The sequence below is a fragment of the Lutra lutra genome, chromosome 17 (assembly GCF_902655055.1).
Source record: "Lutra lutra chromosome 17, mLutLut1.2, whole genome shotgun sequence".
Classification (NCBI taxonomy): Eukaryota; Metazoa; Chordata; class Mammalia; order Carnivora; family Mustelidae; genus Lutra; species Lutra lutra.
Genome location: NC_062294.1, coordinates 27,402,060 through 27,418,663, shown reverse-complemented (window position 1 = coordinate 27,418,663; position 16,604 = coordinate 27,402,060). Strand labels below are relative to the sequence as shown.

Here is a 16,604-nt window from a genome sequence, read left to right as displayed (position 1 = left end):
TGTCCGTTTCAGGCTATTTATATTCATAAAATGGTCTTGCGCTCTCCTTCTGTAGTTTACTTTTGCCACTCCGACTAGGCGGTGTTTTCTACTTTCTGTAGCCATGATGATTAACGGTGAGTGGTGTATCCTGTGGTATTCCCTCAGCTCTGACAGGGTAAAGTCAAAATGTTTCCAAACTTAAGGTTTGAGAGAGAGAGTGGAATCCCAAGTACTGTTAGCAGAGCAGAGGCGTACCATGACAAATTCCGTGTAAGACAACCGGAAGTTATAAATGAGTCTCTTGCTTGTTTTAGTGGACTCTAGACAAATGTTTGGAAAAGAATTTCTGAATAAGAAGAAACTGCAGCACAACCAAAGCTCCCTTTTCTCTGACAGCCATGACGATCAGTGCTCCAGTCCTGTCAGCATAAGCAGTGCTGCAGAGCAGGAGGAGCTGTGATTTTCGACTGCAGTGTGAATGACTGACACCGTGTGCCGGCAGGGAATTAATAGGACACGTGGTTCCCACACACTGTCTTGACTAACAGCACTCCTTGTGCTTGCTAAGTAGAACTTAATTCCAAGCTCTGTAGAAACCAGCCTGGCAAAAACCACTTGGTTCCCACCTGACCAGCTCGGAGACACACCCTCTGCTGTCTGTTCTCATAGCCCCCAAATCTTATTTCCAAAGGGAAAAGACACTAGATGGGAAAGCAGGGGATCTGTGTTTTCTGATAAAATACAGGGTTGTTTTAATGAGTTCTTTTAGGGTGGATTTAGGGGACAGTGGCAGGGGATGTCGGCCATGATAAAAGGCCATTATTGATGCATTCCCGTTTTATACTGCAGTGCGGTTTTAGTACCCAAAGTTCTTTGACTGTGGACTGATCCGTCTCCAAGATGGAAATCAGTTCCCCAAAGACATATTAAAACATTTTTATTGTCCCTTAATGTATGTTCTCCTTCTCTTACCATCACTTCAAATGACTATAGCATTAATATTTTTTAGATCTGTTCGTACCATTGGGTGAGGAGAGGGTTCTGGTGCTGGGTTGTTTTTTTTTTTTTTAAGATTTTATTTATTTATTTGAGAGAGAATGAGTGAGAGAGAGCATGAGAGAGGAGAAGGTCAGAGGGAGAAGCAGACTCCCCAAGGAGCTGGGAGCCCGATGTGGGACTCGATCCTGGAAGTCCGGGATCATGACCTGAGCCGAAGGCAGTCGCTCAACCAGCTGAGCCACCCAGGCGCCCCTGGTGCTGGTTTTTAAAGCCAGACATACTTTGCCGCACTATTACATCCCAATTGCAAAACTAAATTGAAGTTTTCTCTTTAGATTCCTCCTGTTCTTGTGTCCCCAAAGGTTAGCCATACAAGTGTACCAGTTTTTTACCGGGGCAAGGGGTGGGGCGGGGAGATAAAGTGTTCAGAGTTGCTGTCCTTGCTTTCTCCCATGGGGCCACCTCAGCAGTCTGAGAACAGTTGGCTGGCTGCCCTCTGTCCCTCTCTGCCTTGGCTTCTAGTGTTCCTGTTCCTCCCTGCCCCACTTCTAGGAGCAGAGAGAAAGGATGGCCGCCAGAGGCCCAGCCGCTGCAGCGCCACGCATCCTGCTGCATCACGGGCCCTCTCCCTAGCACGCAGGCTGGGGCTTGTTTTTCATGAAGTGGTGAGACTCAGCACGGAGCAAGCCACATCCTCTCCCCAGACCTCTTGGGACCAGCAGGGGAAAGTTATTTATGCAATCCCAAAAGGTCACTGCGGGCTTTGCTGGATTTGGAAAGAAGGGAGAGTTCTGCTGAAGACGTTTTTTTCCTCACTAGTTCCTAAATGACCATCATTTATTCTTTTAGTTATTTATATTATGCTCTTACTCTCTGCACTTAGTCTCCCAGTGACTGAGCTAAACAGATTGCTTTCCTTTCCTGGAAGGCCAGAGATAGGGAACAAATAACGGGAATACCCTGGACTCCCTAACAGGGCACAACCGTTTTTGTAGCAGTAGCATAAGATATGTAACTGACCTCACAAGGGTGCAGCTCTTAACCTCAGCCTTACTTCGTCGGGGCAGGACACCAGCTTCATGGCTTGGCGGAGAACTAGGAAGAGGCATCTGGTAGTTATGTATTGACACGGGAGGTGTGCTGTGCCCTCTGCACCCCTCACTGCCACACACAGGAATGGCACGTCCGTGTCCTCAAAAGACTCAAAGTCCCCTTCTGGGTCATGATGAGTCCTGCCTCTTACATTCTTTCTTTACCCAATACTGAAAGTCTTGGGACTTGGGGTTTTGTTACGTGATAGTTATTTCTCCCTTCCTCCTCCTCCTCCTCTTTTTGTGGGTTGGGGAGGATAATAGGAAGAGGTCCACAAAAGGAAGTTAGATGGGGTTGTATGAATGGCTCTCTCAGAGGCCTGTGGCTTTTGCAGAAGATACAGGTTAGATGGAATTTCATCACTCCTGGACTGACACGCCCTTGAAGAGATGAGATGTGCCAGCACGCTTAAGTCAGTGCTGCCCGGAAAGCTCTGGGTGGGTCCAGAGGGAGGCACTTTCTCAGAGCTGTGTGTTCTTAGGTTTAGAATCTCCTTGGACCAACACTGGGTTAGCTTTAACCTGTGCGAATTTGTAGACCATCCTTTAAACCAATGTGAATTATGGGAGCAAGTGATTTATTTTGCCTTAATGGGCCCAAATCCATCACCTAATTGTGTGACCCTTTGTTTAGCCCAGTAGTAGAAACCATGTACAAAATGGGACCCTGCAGCCTGACAGTGACAGATGGCCTGCTGCCCATGCAGCGCCATGTTATAGTGACAAGGTTTGCCACCTGTGGCTCCAGAGCTGCCTGCAGGCCTCTGGATCTGCTGAGCTGGCAAATGGTGGCACTCCACAGCCACTCTTGCAGGGTCTGCTGCCACCTGCTGCAGGAGAGCGGCTAGGCTTTTGCATAAATGCACAGTGAGAAATCATACAACAGCATTAAAAATATGTTACAGTTGGTAATGTCAGCCGCCAGCTTAGCACTGCTTTCTGCAGGGGGATTTTTTTTTTTTTTTTAAGATACCAATGTATCTGCTTTTTAAAATTTAATGCAGTCTGTGAAGAAACAGTTTAAAGTAGTAAACTTTTTTTTGTAGAAAACTCGCCTTGGGATTTGCTCTAAATACCTGAGTTGCAGAATAAAGCCTGGATTTGCTGTTCCATCTGTATTCCTTGCAAAAGGAGATTCACTATCTCTTGGGTGTTTTAGGCTGACATTCTGTGCATTCTTACTGTATTACATTAAATATTGCTCTGATAAAATAACCAAACATGCTATAAAACCATATGGAAGTCCCCCAAATCTTGGAAATGTTTAAATTTAAAAATTTCTCTGTTCATCTTTTAGGCTTTATCAGTAATGAACATCTCTCTGCACCTGAAAATTCCTTGAGGCGTTCTCTGTAGGCACCACAAAGGGAGCTAATGAAAAGCATGTCCGCACCATCTGATAAGCCCGGCGGCTCCTCTGAGTACTGGCAGGGCTTCTGTTGTGCCCGTCTGAACACAGCATCTCGCTTTGTCCTTCCTCACTTTCTCCTGAAGTAACAGCTTTACCTTCTAAACATTTCACCCAAGAGAAGGTTTCAGAAGAGGTCGTTTGTTCAGAAATTGGGAAGAAGGGACATTTAGGCAAGGTTAAGGAAGTAGGAGGTATTTTTCCTTAGAATGAGCTGAAGCACGTAGTGGATATAGCTCACACTCCTGTGTTTCCAGAAATCAGACCCTAAAATATCTCAAGTTCTAACGGCCACTTGCAGTGCCTATTGGAAGTCTTCTTTCCACCTTGGAGCAGACCCTCTTGATTATTCTGGTTTTTAAGTTTATTTTTTGGTCTGCTTGGTTTTCTTTTACTTTTTCCTTGCATTCCTAGGTGTTGCTCGTGTCTTGGCAATGTTTTTTGCATCTACAGTGACCATTTTCTACTGTCACCGCTAACTTGTGTTAGTTTGATTTGGAATGTTGGTTACAGATTTCCTATTAGTTTGTATATCATTATGTATTAAATGAGAGAAGATACAAAAGTTTTAAAGCACTCACTGTGTGTTTTTGTCTTATGTCAGATACCTTCGCACAGAAAATCTGGCCCGCTGTGGGTGCTTCGTTTTAAATTCTGTCAGAGTAGATTCCCAGTTGATCTGTTGAAGGAGTGGAGACGCTGAATTGTCTTTTGTGTTTTGAGAACCATATAAAATACGGCTTTTGCTTTGTGGGGCCAAGCTAGACTAATTATTTTATCTTTTTTTGTTTTATTTTTTAATAAATAAATTTATTTTGGTCAGGAAATCTGTGTTCAAAATCTTGAAACTGTTTATGTAACTAACTGTCCAGCAGATCATTTATTTGTTGTGGGTGGGAAGCAGAGAACTGTGGAAGAGTCACTGTAAGCTCTTGTTTTGCCGTCTTACTTTCCTAGCTGAAGTGGATACAGAAATTTTTCGCACAGAGACCCTTATTTCTTACAGTTTTCACTTTTGGAAAGCAAATAAGCTAAGAGAATTTGGCCATTTGACAAAAACAAACATCCTTGTGCCCACTCCCTTCTTCTGCAGTAGGAGTTAGCTGCCACTTGTATTCTGAAACCCAGCCTGCCTGGTGACTAAAAAAAGGCCTTTTCATGCCTTTCTTTCCCAGCGTGAGCCATTTAAAAGCCAATGTGGCTGTCAGGTCCCTGAGATGTAACCGCACGTTTGATAGGAGAATTGGGTTACCTGTGGTTATGTTCTGGGTTGTTCTTGGTTAGTACAGGTATCCCCTGTACTTTACAAAAGCTTGTGTTATGCCACTTTGCTTTTACAGAAGACCTACGTTACTACCTGTTTTTGCTAACCAAAAGAAATCCAAAGCGGACTTCTGTTTTTACGAATGAGATGAAAAGCAAAAAAGCCTTTTGCCTTTGTTTTGTAGCGTAGAGGCAGCACATGCTCAGAGAAGTAGCTGGGAGAGGAGTAGCAGGGAGAGCAGCAGCCGGGAGAGGAGCAGCAGGGAGAGCGGCACCACCCAAGCTCCTCTGCTGACGGCCACACTCCGCATCTCAGCCGTAGCCGCCATAGCTCTGAACTCTACCTGTGAGCATCTGTGCTTTATCTTGTTTTATTTTGTGCACCCGTTAATAAGATGTACTCTAAGGTGTCAGAAAAGCTAAAGAGAGGTTATTTGGGGGGTCTGGGAACACTCAAAAATTTTTTTCTTATGTATTCATGGCAATTGCTTCTTTGCTTTATGTCTTTTTGGCTTATGAAAGGTTTCAAAGGGATGTTCTACTTTCAGATAGTGAGAGAAACCTTTGTACATTACAGGGCAGCCCACTTCTTCTGTTAAAGGTGGGACACATGGGGTGTGCCTGGGTGGCTCTGTTGGTTAAGCATCTGACTTTTGATCTCAGCTCTGGTCTTGGTCTCAGTGTCCTGTGTTCGAGCCCTGCATTGGGCTCCATGCTGGGCGAGGAGCCTACTTTAAAAAAAAAAAAAAAGATGGAACACATGGCTGGAGATACTGCTTGGGCAGATATATGTTGTTTATTTGTTCCACAGCAACAAATAGTAATATTATTTTGGGATGCCAACGAATTGACATGTAGAACAGTGATTTCTGCTTTTTTGTCTGTGACCTGTAGTAAGAGGTATATTTTATACCATGACCCACTTCATACATACAGATACGTATACATAATTGGAAGAGAAGTTTCACAAAATAGTATTTACCTATACCACATATCTCTGTTGCATGTCATTTCATTTAAAAAATGCTGATCGATTTCATGACCCAATTACGAGTTCTGACCCACATTTCGAAAACACCATTCTAAAGGACTGCAAAGAACTCAGTATTTATTGTTTCATTCCTTCCCTAACTATATGAGTCTGGAGGAAGAAAGGAATAAATATGCAATCATAAAATATCTGTTTATTCTACCTTGATTTGCTGTGATAGAGACAGTATAGTAGAATGCAGAAAGGTAGAAAAGAGGTCAGAAAATTTGGATTCTACAAACTAGATGATGTTAGTGTGGCCCTACAGCATTATGGAGTTTGTAAAAGCTCTAGAAACCATCTCGAATGGCCCTTTCAACATTTAAACCTATATTAATTAAGGACATACTTTAATGTATGATCCAGTTATGTTGCACTGAGAAACAGTTTAGTCCTGAGCTAAAAGCAAGGACTAGAAGCAGATGTGTGTATTGCTCATCTAGCGCAGAGTGATCCCTGTAACAGTGAAAGGGTTAGCCCTTACTAGTACTGGTCTAAGCGTTAGTGTTCTCTGAACCTTCAAATTCATCATTTGTAAAGGGGAACTGATAATGAAGAAAACAAATTTAAAGTATTTTGCTTCCTTCCGGACTCTCTCTTTTTAGAGAGAAAAGGAAGGTTTTTTTCCTTATTTTCTTGATTGGGAAGTGTAGTGTTCCGTTATTATCTTGGAAATGTTGGGTCTCTTGAGTGTCGGAACTGTTTGAATTCTGCATCTTCCTTTTCCTGGTTGGGAAACTGTGGTCCATTTAGTTAAATGCTGAGATTCTGCTTCTCACCTGTAAAATGAAGAGGGGGCAGGTGAGGGGAGAGTGGAGTGATCATGTCTGTTCTTTCATACTCTTAAAAGATTAGCAGTAACGTCTTTGAATTGCTTAGAGCAGTATCTGGCCCTTAATTGCTTCCTGAATGAGAGCTATTATATGTTCCAGAAAGCTTGAAACCAAAACCCATTCAAGGAGCTGGTTAGAAGAGGATCTGTTTTCAGGACTCTGGCAGTGAGGAGAAGTATACAGATGGGGAAGTCAGGAGTAGTTATCTTACTTAGCAGGCCTGCAGATGTTTATGGAATGTTTTTTATTGAGTGGGCCAGCAGTAGACGGGTTGGGTGGGAGACTATGAACAATTAAAAAGTGCTTGTTGGCAAGAAGAGGGGATGCTAGTGATGCGGTGCTCTGAGGGTCACAGTTAGACAGCTGGCATCTCCTAGTGAGAGGTGGGGTGTTGGGTCTTGTCTGTGACCAGGATCTTCATTGAGAAAGGTACCTCCCAGGTTCACCTTCACTCCCTCAGTCCTACGGAAAACCCATTTTCCGATGAGCTATTAAAAATATATCTCTGGGATGTGGGGCGTGAGAGGCACCTCCCGGAAGCAGTGGGAAGGAAAGGAAACACACATGGAAGAGGGAAGTCAAGGGAGAGATCCATGGGAAACTTGGGTGTCGGCAGGTATTTTTCTGCCCAACTACTTAGTTCTTTAATTTATTACTTTCCCTCGAGGTGTGTATTCTTTAAAAGAGAGTAACTGCCACTAGATGGCACCCAGACTCCGGCACTATTCTGGCTGTATACGTTCTGTTAACGATTCTTTTCAAAAGGTAGGCCACTAATGTGTTGTTGTTGTTGTTGTTGTTTTTAATAAAATGTGATATGTGGCCTATTTTAGAGAGGAATAAAGGGTGAAAAATTGAAATCCAGGGGCTCCTGGGTGGCTCAGTGGTTTAAAAGCCTCTGCTTAGGCTCGGGTCGTAATCCCAGGGTCCTGGGATCGAGCCCCTCATCGGGCTCTCTGCTCAGCCGGGAGCCTGCTTCCCCCTCTCTCTGCCTACCTCTCTGCCTACTTGTGATCTCTGTCTGTCAAATAAATAAATACAATTTAAAAAAAAAAATTGAAATCCAAACTCTGTATGTCTTATGGGCCTAGCTTGTGCTACCAAGAGAGCCCAATTGCTGAGGTACATAATGGCTCATGGTCTTTGTTCATAGGTAGATGCTGTCTAAAGACTGATTCTCATGTACAGGTGTTTGATTTACTTATTAATGAGATTTTTTTTTTTTAAAGATTTTATTTATTTATTTGACAGAGAGAGATCACAAGTAGACAGAGAGGCAGGCAGAGAGAGAGAGAGGGAAGCAGGCTCCCTGCTGAGCAGAGAGCCCGATGCGGGCCTCGATCCCAGGACCCTGAGATCATGACCTGAGCCGAAGGCAGCGGCCCAACCCACTGAGCCACCCAGGCGCCCATATTAATGAGATTTTTGAAATGTGGGTTTATAATGAGGATTTTCAAGAAGAATCGTCTGCCCCTAAAGCAATATCTTTTTTTCTCTCTTTCATCACTGATTGACTTTTCACTTCTTAGAAAATTTGGAATTGTGTTTCTTATGTTGCTTTTAAACAGATGTGTCTGGTTATTGCTTTGCATTTGTGTTTTAATTTTGTGTGTGTGTGTGTGCATGCATGTGTGTGCACTCTTGGTTACATGTAGCTATGGGTGCCTCAAAGGAATGGGATACGCTGATCATTGGGAAGAGCAGAGGAAGCCCAGAAAGGGCATGGGCCACTTGGCACAGCGCCCCCCAACTAGAAAGAAAAAAATAAGACTAGGTCTTGTTGGACAGTGGTTATCACCCCCCACCCTTACCCCAAAGGTGGCTTGCAGAGACAATCTACCTCCCATAGAAGCAGCCAGGAAAAGGTGCCACAAAACATAATCTGTGCCTACCATTTGTTTGGGAGCAGCATTCAATGATAATTCCATAGTTTTGTTTGCACACTGTGATACTAAAACCTTTAGCTTTAGTCATTAAAGATGCCTTGTGAAAGTAAAATTATAATTAAGGGTTGTTGACTTGATTGATTTGCTGTGAAAGGGTATAAATGGGATCTTTTAAAATCCTCCCCATCTTTTGTCTGGCTCCCAAGAGATGGCCAGAAGCAAGGATGTGGTGACAAGCTGTCTCCTTCTGTGTGGACCACATGGGGTCATAACTTTATGTGCTCTGGTTTATTGAGGCTATTGCATTAGTAGGTGAGTGACTAACGCCTCTCCCCACCCCACCCCACCACCAAATAACACTGTGGGTATTTGGAGCAGTCTTAATGTTGTGCCCTCAGAGCTGTCCGAGAGCTGCCTCAGGGACTGCCCTGGAGGAGCCTATGAGGGAACCGTTTCCTTGGCTGCTGGCCATTGTTCTTGTTCAGTCCAGTGCACGCCAGGTTGGGGTGTGACAGCAGGTGTGGGAGAATCATGGGTCAGTACATAAGAAATCAGGGGACTCTATGAAGATTAATAGTTTATTTAAATTTATATTCCCAGTTGTAGTGCCCCCCCATGTTTGTTTTGTGTTGTTTTAGACAATCAGCAACTTCATATCTGGGACTGCTTGAATAACATAATATTAAAATGTTGTAGTTGTTAATATATATTAGGTGATCAGAAATTAACTAACCATGACAGGAAGTTTTCAAAACTGTCAAATGATGATTTTTAAAATTTAGCGTGTCTTAAAAACTTTATCTGAATTCTCCTTTGTATTATATTCCCCTAGAGAGTTCATGTTCCTGGGCATTTCCCTCTTTGATGTCACCAACAGATCTAAACCTAATTGATTATTGTTATTTTTTTTAAATAGGCTCCATGCTGGGCATGGGGCTTGAACTTATGATCCTGAGATCAACACCTGGGCTGAGATCAAGAGTCGGATGCTTAACAGACTGAGCCACCCAGGCGCCCCTAAATCTGATTGATTCTAATAAGTGTATCGAACCTTGAGTCAAGTGCTTGATTGCATATCTCATTTAATATTCATTTTACATACAGGTGAACTAAAGTTGAGAGAGTTTGAGTGACTTGGTTGAATTCATGCCATCAGTAAACGGAGGCGCCATGATTTGGAACTAAGTCTGTCATTGTATTACTCTGTAGTTGCATTTTGTGGGCATTTATTCTGTGCATATCAAACCAGTCTTGGTCTTCTGTTCATCCCATCTGTATTAAACAAGCAGTGAGTGTCATCAGGCCTGAAATAGGGAGTGCACATGGCAAAACTCCCTCAGAAATGTGTGGTTGGTTGGTTGGTTTTGGGGAGTATCCCAGCCTTTGACCAATAAGTGGAAAATACCCAGACAAGTGGATGGTGCTGCTTCTGTAATGCTAGGAAGAAACTGAAGAATGAATTGAAAAAGCAACAGAGAAATATAAACTAAAGGTAGTTAGAAGAACTATGACTGTTGTGTGGTCAAAGCTGTGTCTATAATCTGGGCCATTCAGAAATACTGAAGGGCAGTCTTTGTTAGTTCACGTTTTATATGTTTCTAGGAAGTGGGACTTGAGCTACTGCTTCATGGAGACTTTAGCCTCTAATAATCATCATGTGCTCAAAAAAAAAAAAATCATCATGTGCTCTAAAAATGAAAGAAAAATTAGGAAACACCTGGAAAAAACATCTATTTTGATGTTTCTGGGTTAAGAAATTTCTGTCAGGGTGAAGGTGGGCAGGATAGCAGGTATCCTAATGGCTTTTTTTCCCCTCCAGTGTACTTTTGATTATTTGAAGGTTGATTTTAACCTAAGTTGTGTCATATCTCCCCCTTTCCTAGGGCTTCCTGAAGAATGAGAAGGACAATGCCCTGCTGTCTGCCATTGAGGAGTCCCGGAAGAGGGTAAGAAAGGAACCCAAATGAGGATGGACACCATTGTGAGGGCAGCAGTGTTCTGGAAGCAGGAGCCTGTGTCTAGGCCCAGCTCTCCTACTTAGTTAATTCACCAGAGGGAGTTCTACGGGAACTGTTTTTGAGGAAGATAATCATGCTTGTAACTCTACTTGTATTTAGTGACTGAAATGCATCTGAAACAGAATTGCCAATTAATTATCAAATTAATCTTAAAATGGAAGGCCAGACAATTCTTTCATTTTATCATTTCGGTATATAAAACGGTGTTTTGATTTCTGTTGAATCAGCAGTTCAGAAAAGCAATTATGATCATTGATAATTATCCTTAATTTTTCCTTTTTTCATACAATTTGACTTTCTCTGTTACCTTTTATATTAAAAATTTTCCCAAGCTCTTAAAAAAAAAAAAAAATAAGAAGAAAGAAACCAGCTTGGCTCTCCAAAGGATGATAAAGAAGTCAGCCAGAGCAGCCATTATATGTGCAGCAATATTTTTGCATCAGGCATTCCCTCAAGATACTCAAAGATTACTTGTTAACATGCGTTATCTCCATTTGTTTCTGACAAGAATTAGAAGATAAAACTTTTCCAAAAGATCCCATTACAGAGTAAGATTTTCTTTTTTTCTTCTTCTTTTTTTTTTTAAAGGCCACTGGAGTCCTTTGGGGAGTGGGGGAGGAAGGTTAGCAGTCTTGTGAAGTTGGTTCTGAAAAATGCAGCTCTCCCCAGGAAGGAGGCTGGGAGGGTTCACTCTAGTCTGTCTGCAGTGGCTATCTTTGTAGAAGTGAATAGGGGTGAAAGGGAAACCTCTGTCCCACTGTTTACTTTATAACTCTTATATCAAGTGAAATATATTTATGTATTACTTATGTCGTTTAAAATGATAAAATAAAAAACTGTTTGTCAGTGTGCTTTATTAAAATGTTCTGTGCCGGTGGGGGACTGTCTCAGGAAGGCTGATGTGAGAGAGATAGGGCAGATGGGGGCTTGCCAACTCTAATTTATAAGAAGAGGTTCCAAAGGCATTAATTTAAATGATTGGTACGTTTAATTATCAGAGTAAAAAAAAAATCCCTAAAATTTTATTAAGTACATTTTTGGCAATAGTATTTATTCCTAGAAATAGAGAAATTCACTTGATTCAGATTTGGAAAAAAAAAATTTTTTTTAAAGGCTTTTTTGTTCACACTTTGAGTGAGTTACTCAGCAACATCGATTCTCCTGCTGTAAAGGACCAGTGAAATTAAATTAGGATTGTCGAATGCCACTGAGCCTTATTAATCCATTTACCCTGCGGAATGTGTTTCTGGAATTGGCAGTCTCTGAACACTGTACCATACTGAGACTAAATGTGCAGCCAGCCAAAACATCTAAGTGACACACCACAGTGCAAAATGTGTGCATATGTGTTTGTGAGGGAGATTTTCCGGTGTTGGGAGCTGGCCTGGGGGGGAGACCTTTCACCTGTCTGGACACTAGGAGACTACCACTGAGCAAGAATTATTTTCAAACAAAAGGTGAGCGGCTTCCTGGCATTTTGGTGGTAATTTCATGTTTGAATAACTTGCCAATGTCCTGCTGAAATGCCAAGAAAACAAGCTACAAAACCACAAATGTGTCCTATCTTTTTCCATTTGGTGCGTCCCAGCAAAAACAGAACAACATTATCAGAACATATGTAGAGTTTCTAAAAGCCAGCAACAGCTCAATAAGTGGGTGTGAAGTCAAAGCATATTTCCCTATTCCCTTTATGAAAATGGGGTTTGAGTGTTCCCCACCTGTTTTTAATTCAGTTGCCCAGTTCTCTTCCTGCCTTCCTTTCTTCACTGTGTGCAGAGAGGTAGATGTCCACACATAACTTGAAAGAGTCCCATGTAATTTATAATTTCTCTACTGCTTTGTCATTTTCTGTGGTTTGTCTTTCCTTCTTTTAATTTTTACACATCCACATACCCTTCCAGGTTGTCCCTTTTCTCTTCCCTTGGATTCCTCTCCTTCTTGTCCCTGCTGTTCCCTACCTTTCATCTTGCCTCAGAACTTTGCTCCTCTTCGTTGTCAATGAGTAGCTCCGTTGAATCTCATTCATTAGCTGTCCTAGTTGGCATTCTTCTTTGCACCTAATCTGGTGGTTGGGTTGTGGCTGTGAAGGGAATAGGCTGGAATAGGGCAGATGGGTGGCTGGCTGATCATCTCTGATTAGCCCACAAATTAGATGTTCATTAGCTCAAATGTAATTAAGATAAGCTGGGGGTTGTGTGGTCAAAGAAAGAGAATTTTAATGTTGGGCCATTTATTTTTATTTGAAGCTCCTTATCACACTAATGACGAATGGAACCACAGTGCTGTTCATTCAGGTTGTGGGCTGTTTCTAAATGAGTAGCCTGGCACACTGCTCAGATATATCTGAGGATTTGAGCCCAGAAAGCTGCCAGTTTTCAGAGTACTTCCTGTGTTCTTGAAACAACAGTTCTTGGCACATAGGTGGGCAGCCTGATGAACAGGTGTTGGTTAATTCCCACTCTTGTCAGTCTAACCCTTAAATGACACTGGAAGTCTGTGCCCACTGTCCTCATCAACAGCGTATGTGGATAGTATACGGTTTCCTTCAGTCACCTTTTACTGTTAGGCCATTCTTTACCAGCCAGAGGACTTAACCTTAAGAAAAACTCGTGTGACACTCTGCTGTCCTGGGTCAGTACCACAGCTTAGGGCGTGCCTCCCCTCCTGTTGCACGCTCAGAAAGTGGTCTGCCAGCCTTCCCCCCACCTCCCTAGTTCTGCCCACCCTTGTCCTCGTGCCACATTACCCTTCCATTTTCCCAGCTGAAGAGGTTGTTGGTTTGACCACTAAATAGGAAGAGTTGAGAAGAAATTGTGGTTCACTTGTGCACCATTTCTGGATATCTTTAAGGGAAACCACCCCTTCTCCTATGCATGACACTGCCTTTCTGTTCTGGTTCTGTTCTGTACTTTTCTCTATGCAAAATGCATAGCTCTCATGTTGAAGTTTACTAGTGTAACAAGAGAAAATGATTTTTCCCCCGGGGTATTTTTTTCACCCCCGTCTAACTGACTGGAACGTTCCATTCTGCCTGACTCCAGTGAGACGCACACCAGGTAGAAGATTGTTTTTAAAGTTTGTGATTGCATTTCTCCTTGTCTCTTCAAAATACATACTAGAGAAGGGATTCGTTGATAGATGGACCAAAATCAGACTTGCAGGGGACCCTAGCCTTCTTTCAATCATTTTTATGTGTTTGCTATCTGTCTTTTTCAGATTTTAATAAGTAACTGTCCATACTCAAAGCATCCCATTTGTAGGAAGAGTGTATGTGATTTTTCTGACAGTTTCCCAGGGCTCATGTATATGGATGTTATCATTATAAATTATCTGCATTGCCAAAAATAAAGTAGGCATTACTAATACTCATTCCCCTGGTGCTGCCTAATTAGATGCCAGTCTGATTGTAAATGAAATGGCTTTTTGGAAAGTGGGCTGAAGCTGTTGCGAAACCTGGTCTGCCAGTTAAAGAGTAACATTATAAGTTGCTTTCATTCCTTCAAGAAGGTTTTGCTTTGTCTTGTCTTGTCTTCTTCCCTCCCTTCCTCCTCCTTTCTTTTCTTCCTCTTTTTCCTTTTCTTTCTGAGCACCTTTGTTTTCGCAGCAACCTGCAGTATTAGCATTAGACAGGCTCGAGGTTTGCCAGACTTTCCGTGATCACTTTGGGTAGAGTGGTAAGAGACCTAATCGTAGAAGGTGCCACTTCTCTTTTACTGGTTTACTTCCGTCTATGAAAATATTACTGTCTCTTAAAAAATAAAGACATTGAGACCATCTTTTGTTTTTGTCTCTTCTTAGATGTTTACTAAAAACCACTGATTGTTATAATCCAAGAAAAAGTACTTCACTTTAAACTGTGATGTGCTATCACTTGTAAAATGTAGCCTAATTTCAGAGGTTTAAAGAGGTATTTATCTTTTTTTTTTTTTAAGATTTTTTTTTTAATTTATTTGACAGACAGATCATGAGTAGGCAGAGAGGCAGGCAGAGAGAGAGAGGAGGAGGAGGCAGGCTCCCTGCTGTGAGCAGAGAGCCCGATGTGGGGCTCGATCCCAGGACCCTGAGATCATGACCTGAGCTGAAGGCAGAGGCTTTAAAACCACTGAGCCACCCAGGTGCCCCTAAAGAGGTATTTATCTTAATGAGCGCATAAAAAGCACTAGTCATTAGGGGAATGTAAATAAATAAAAACCACGAGAAATCAACTCACACCTATTAGGATGGCAACCGCCTCAAGAAAAAATGAGAAAAACTGTGGAGAAGCTGGAGAAGCTGGAGCCTTTATGCACTGTTGGTGGAAATGTAGAATGGCAACACTATTCAACCCATCAAAAAATTAGACACAGAATTACCACGTGATCCAGCAGTTCCACTTCTGAGTATATACCCCGAAGAACTGAGAGCAGGAGTTTGGAGAGAAATTTGTACATCCATGGTCATAGCAACATTACTCAAACAACCAACAAGTGGAACCAACTCCAGGGTCCATGATAGATGGATGGATCAGCGAAATGTGGTACACACACAATGGAATGTTTTTCAGCCTTAAAAAGGGAGGAAATTCTGCATATGCTACAACACGGACGAACCTTGAGGACATTATACTGCATGGAACAAGCCAATCCCAAAAGACAAACACTGTTTGATTGTACTTCTATGAAGTGCCTGCAAATAGTTGAAAACAGAGAGACAGAAAGTAGAGTGGTGGTTCCTGGGGCCTGGGGGAAGGAGAGGGTGGAGAGTCTGTGTTTACTAGGGACAGGATTCCAGTGTTACAAGATGAAAAGAGCTGTGGAATTGTATGGTCGTGGTAGCTGCCCGATAGTCTGAATGTACTAATAGCACTGAACCGTACACTCAAAAGTGGTTTAAGAAGTAAATCTTATAAGCGTTTTACCACTATTAAAACAATTTTTTTTAATGCATTAGACTCTAAGAATAATTTTTAAAGTTGGTTGCTTTTGCTCTGCTTACAGAAAGATGATCATCGGAGGGGCTTTGAGTTTCTGTTGAACTTTGAAGGAAATAGTCACTTTGAAGTTATGTTGTTTTCCCCTTTGGGTCATCTGCCTCTGTTCCTCTCTGACAGACCTTTGGCATGGCTGAGGAGTACCATCGAGAGTCCATGCTGGTCGAGTGGGAGCAAGTAAAACAGCGAATTCTCCACACTCTGCTGGCATCAGGAGAAGATGCTCTGGACTTTACTCAAGAAAGTGAGGTAAGTTGAGTCCAAAAGATAAGCCACTACCAGTAAAAATGTGAGGTCAGGGAATGCTTAGCTATAAACGCGACTACTGGCAATCTTGGCACAGATGATCACCATCTCCCCCTGAAGACACTTTCTTCCCCTGGCCCCCAGGATGCCCACATTTGCCAGGATTCCCTCCAGCCTGTCTGGCTGTTTCTGCTCAGCTTCCTTTGCCGAGTTTTCTTTGGGTTCCTTAACCTCGAGATGTTCGAGCATCCTGGGGCGCAATCCTTGACCTGTGCTTTCTCATTCCGCCAATGCCCGGTTGATCTCATCTGGGTTTGTAGCTTTAAATGCCATTTCTGTGCTGAAGATTCAGATCTACCTTGCCACCCTACACCCCAAACTCATTTATCTAGTGTCCTTGGCTCTCCTTGGATGCGTCCTAGCCATCTCAAGCTCTCCATGTCTGTAATTGGGTCATGGTAGCAACTTCACGCCACCTCCCTCCCATGCCAGCCTGCCAGCCTTCTCTTTTCACAGAGTTTATCATCTTTATAAAGGGCAGTTCCAGTTTTTCACTTACTCGGATCAAAAACCTCAGACTCATTTTTGTCCTCTCCTTTCCCCACCTAGTCTGTCTCACATGTTGGCAAGTCCAATTAACCTGACTCTCAAAACATACCCAGACTCCACCCACTTCTTACATCTCCAGCATTAACACTCTGGTCCAGTCTACCATCACCTCCCTCAGCTTATTGAACTAGCCTCTAACTGCTGGTTTTACTCTATGGCTGTCTAACAAATTACTCCAAACCATAGTGGCTGCAAACAGGCATTTAGCTTAGCTGGGTATTTCTGGCTCAGGGTTTCTTAAGAGTATGAGCTGAAGCTATACTCATTACA

The 16,604-nt window shown here is 42.6% G+C and overlaps 1 protein-coding gene across 4 annotated transcripts in view; it reads left to right on the top strand.

Annotated features, from left to right (window-relative positions):
• Positions 1–16,604, top strand: part of NUP93 (nucleoporin 93) — a 112,741-nt gene that overhangs the window by 63,429 nt on the left and 32,708 nt on the right. For all 4 annotated transcript variants that reach the window (XM_047711056.1, XM_047711054.1, XM_047711053.1 and 1 more), the window contains 2 exons: positions 10,376–10,438; positions 15,600–15,728. In XM_047711056.1, coding sequence (XP_047567012.1) covers positions 10,376–10,438; positions 15,600–15,728 — 192 coding nt within the window. The remainder of the gene's footprint in view (positions 1–10,375; positions 10,439–15,599; positions 15,729–16,604) is intronic.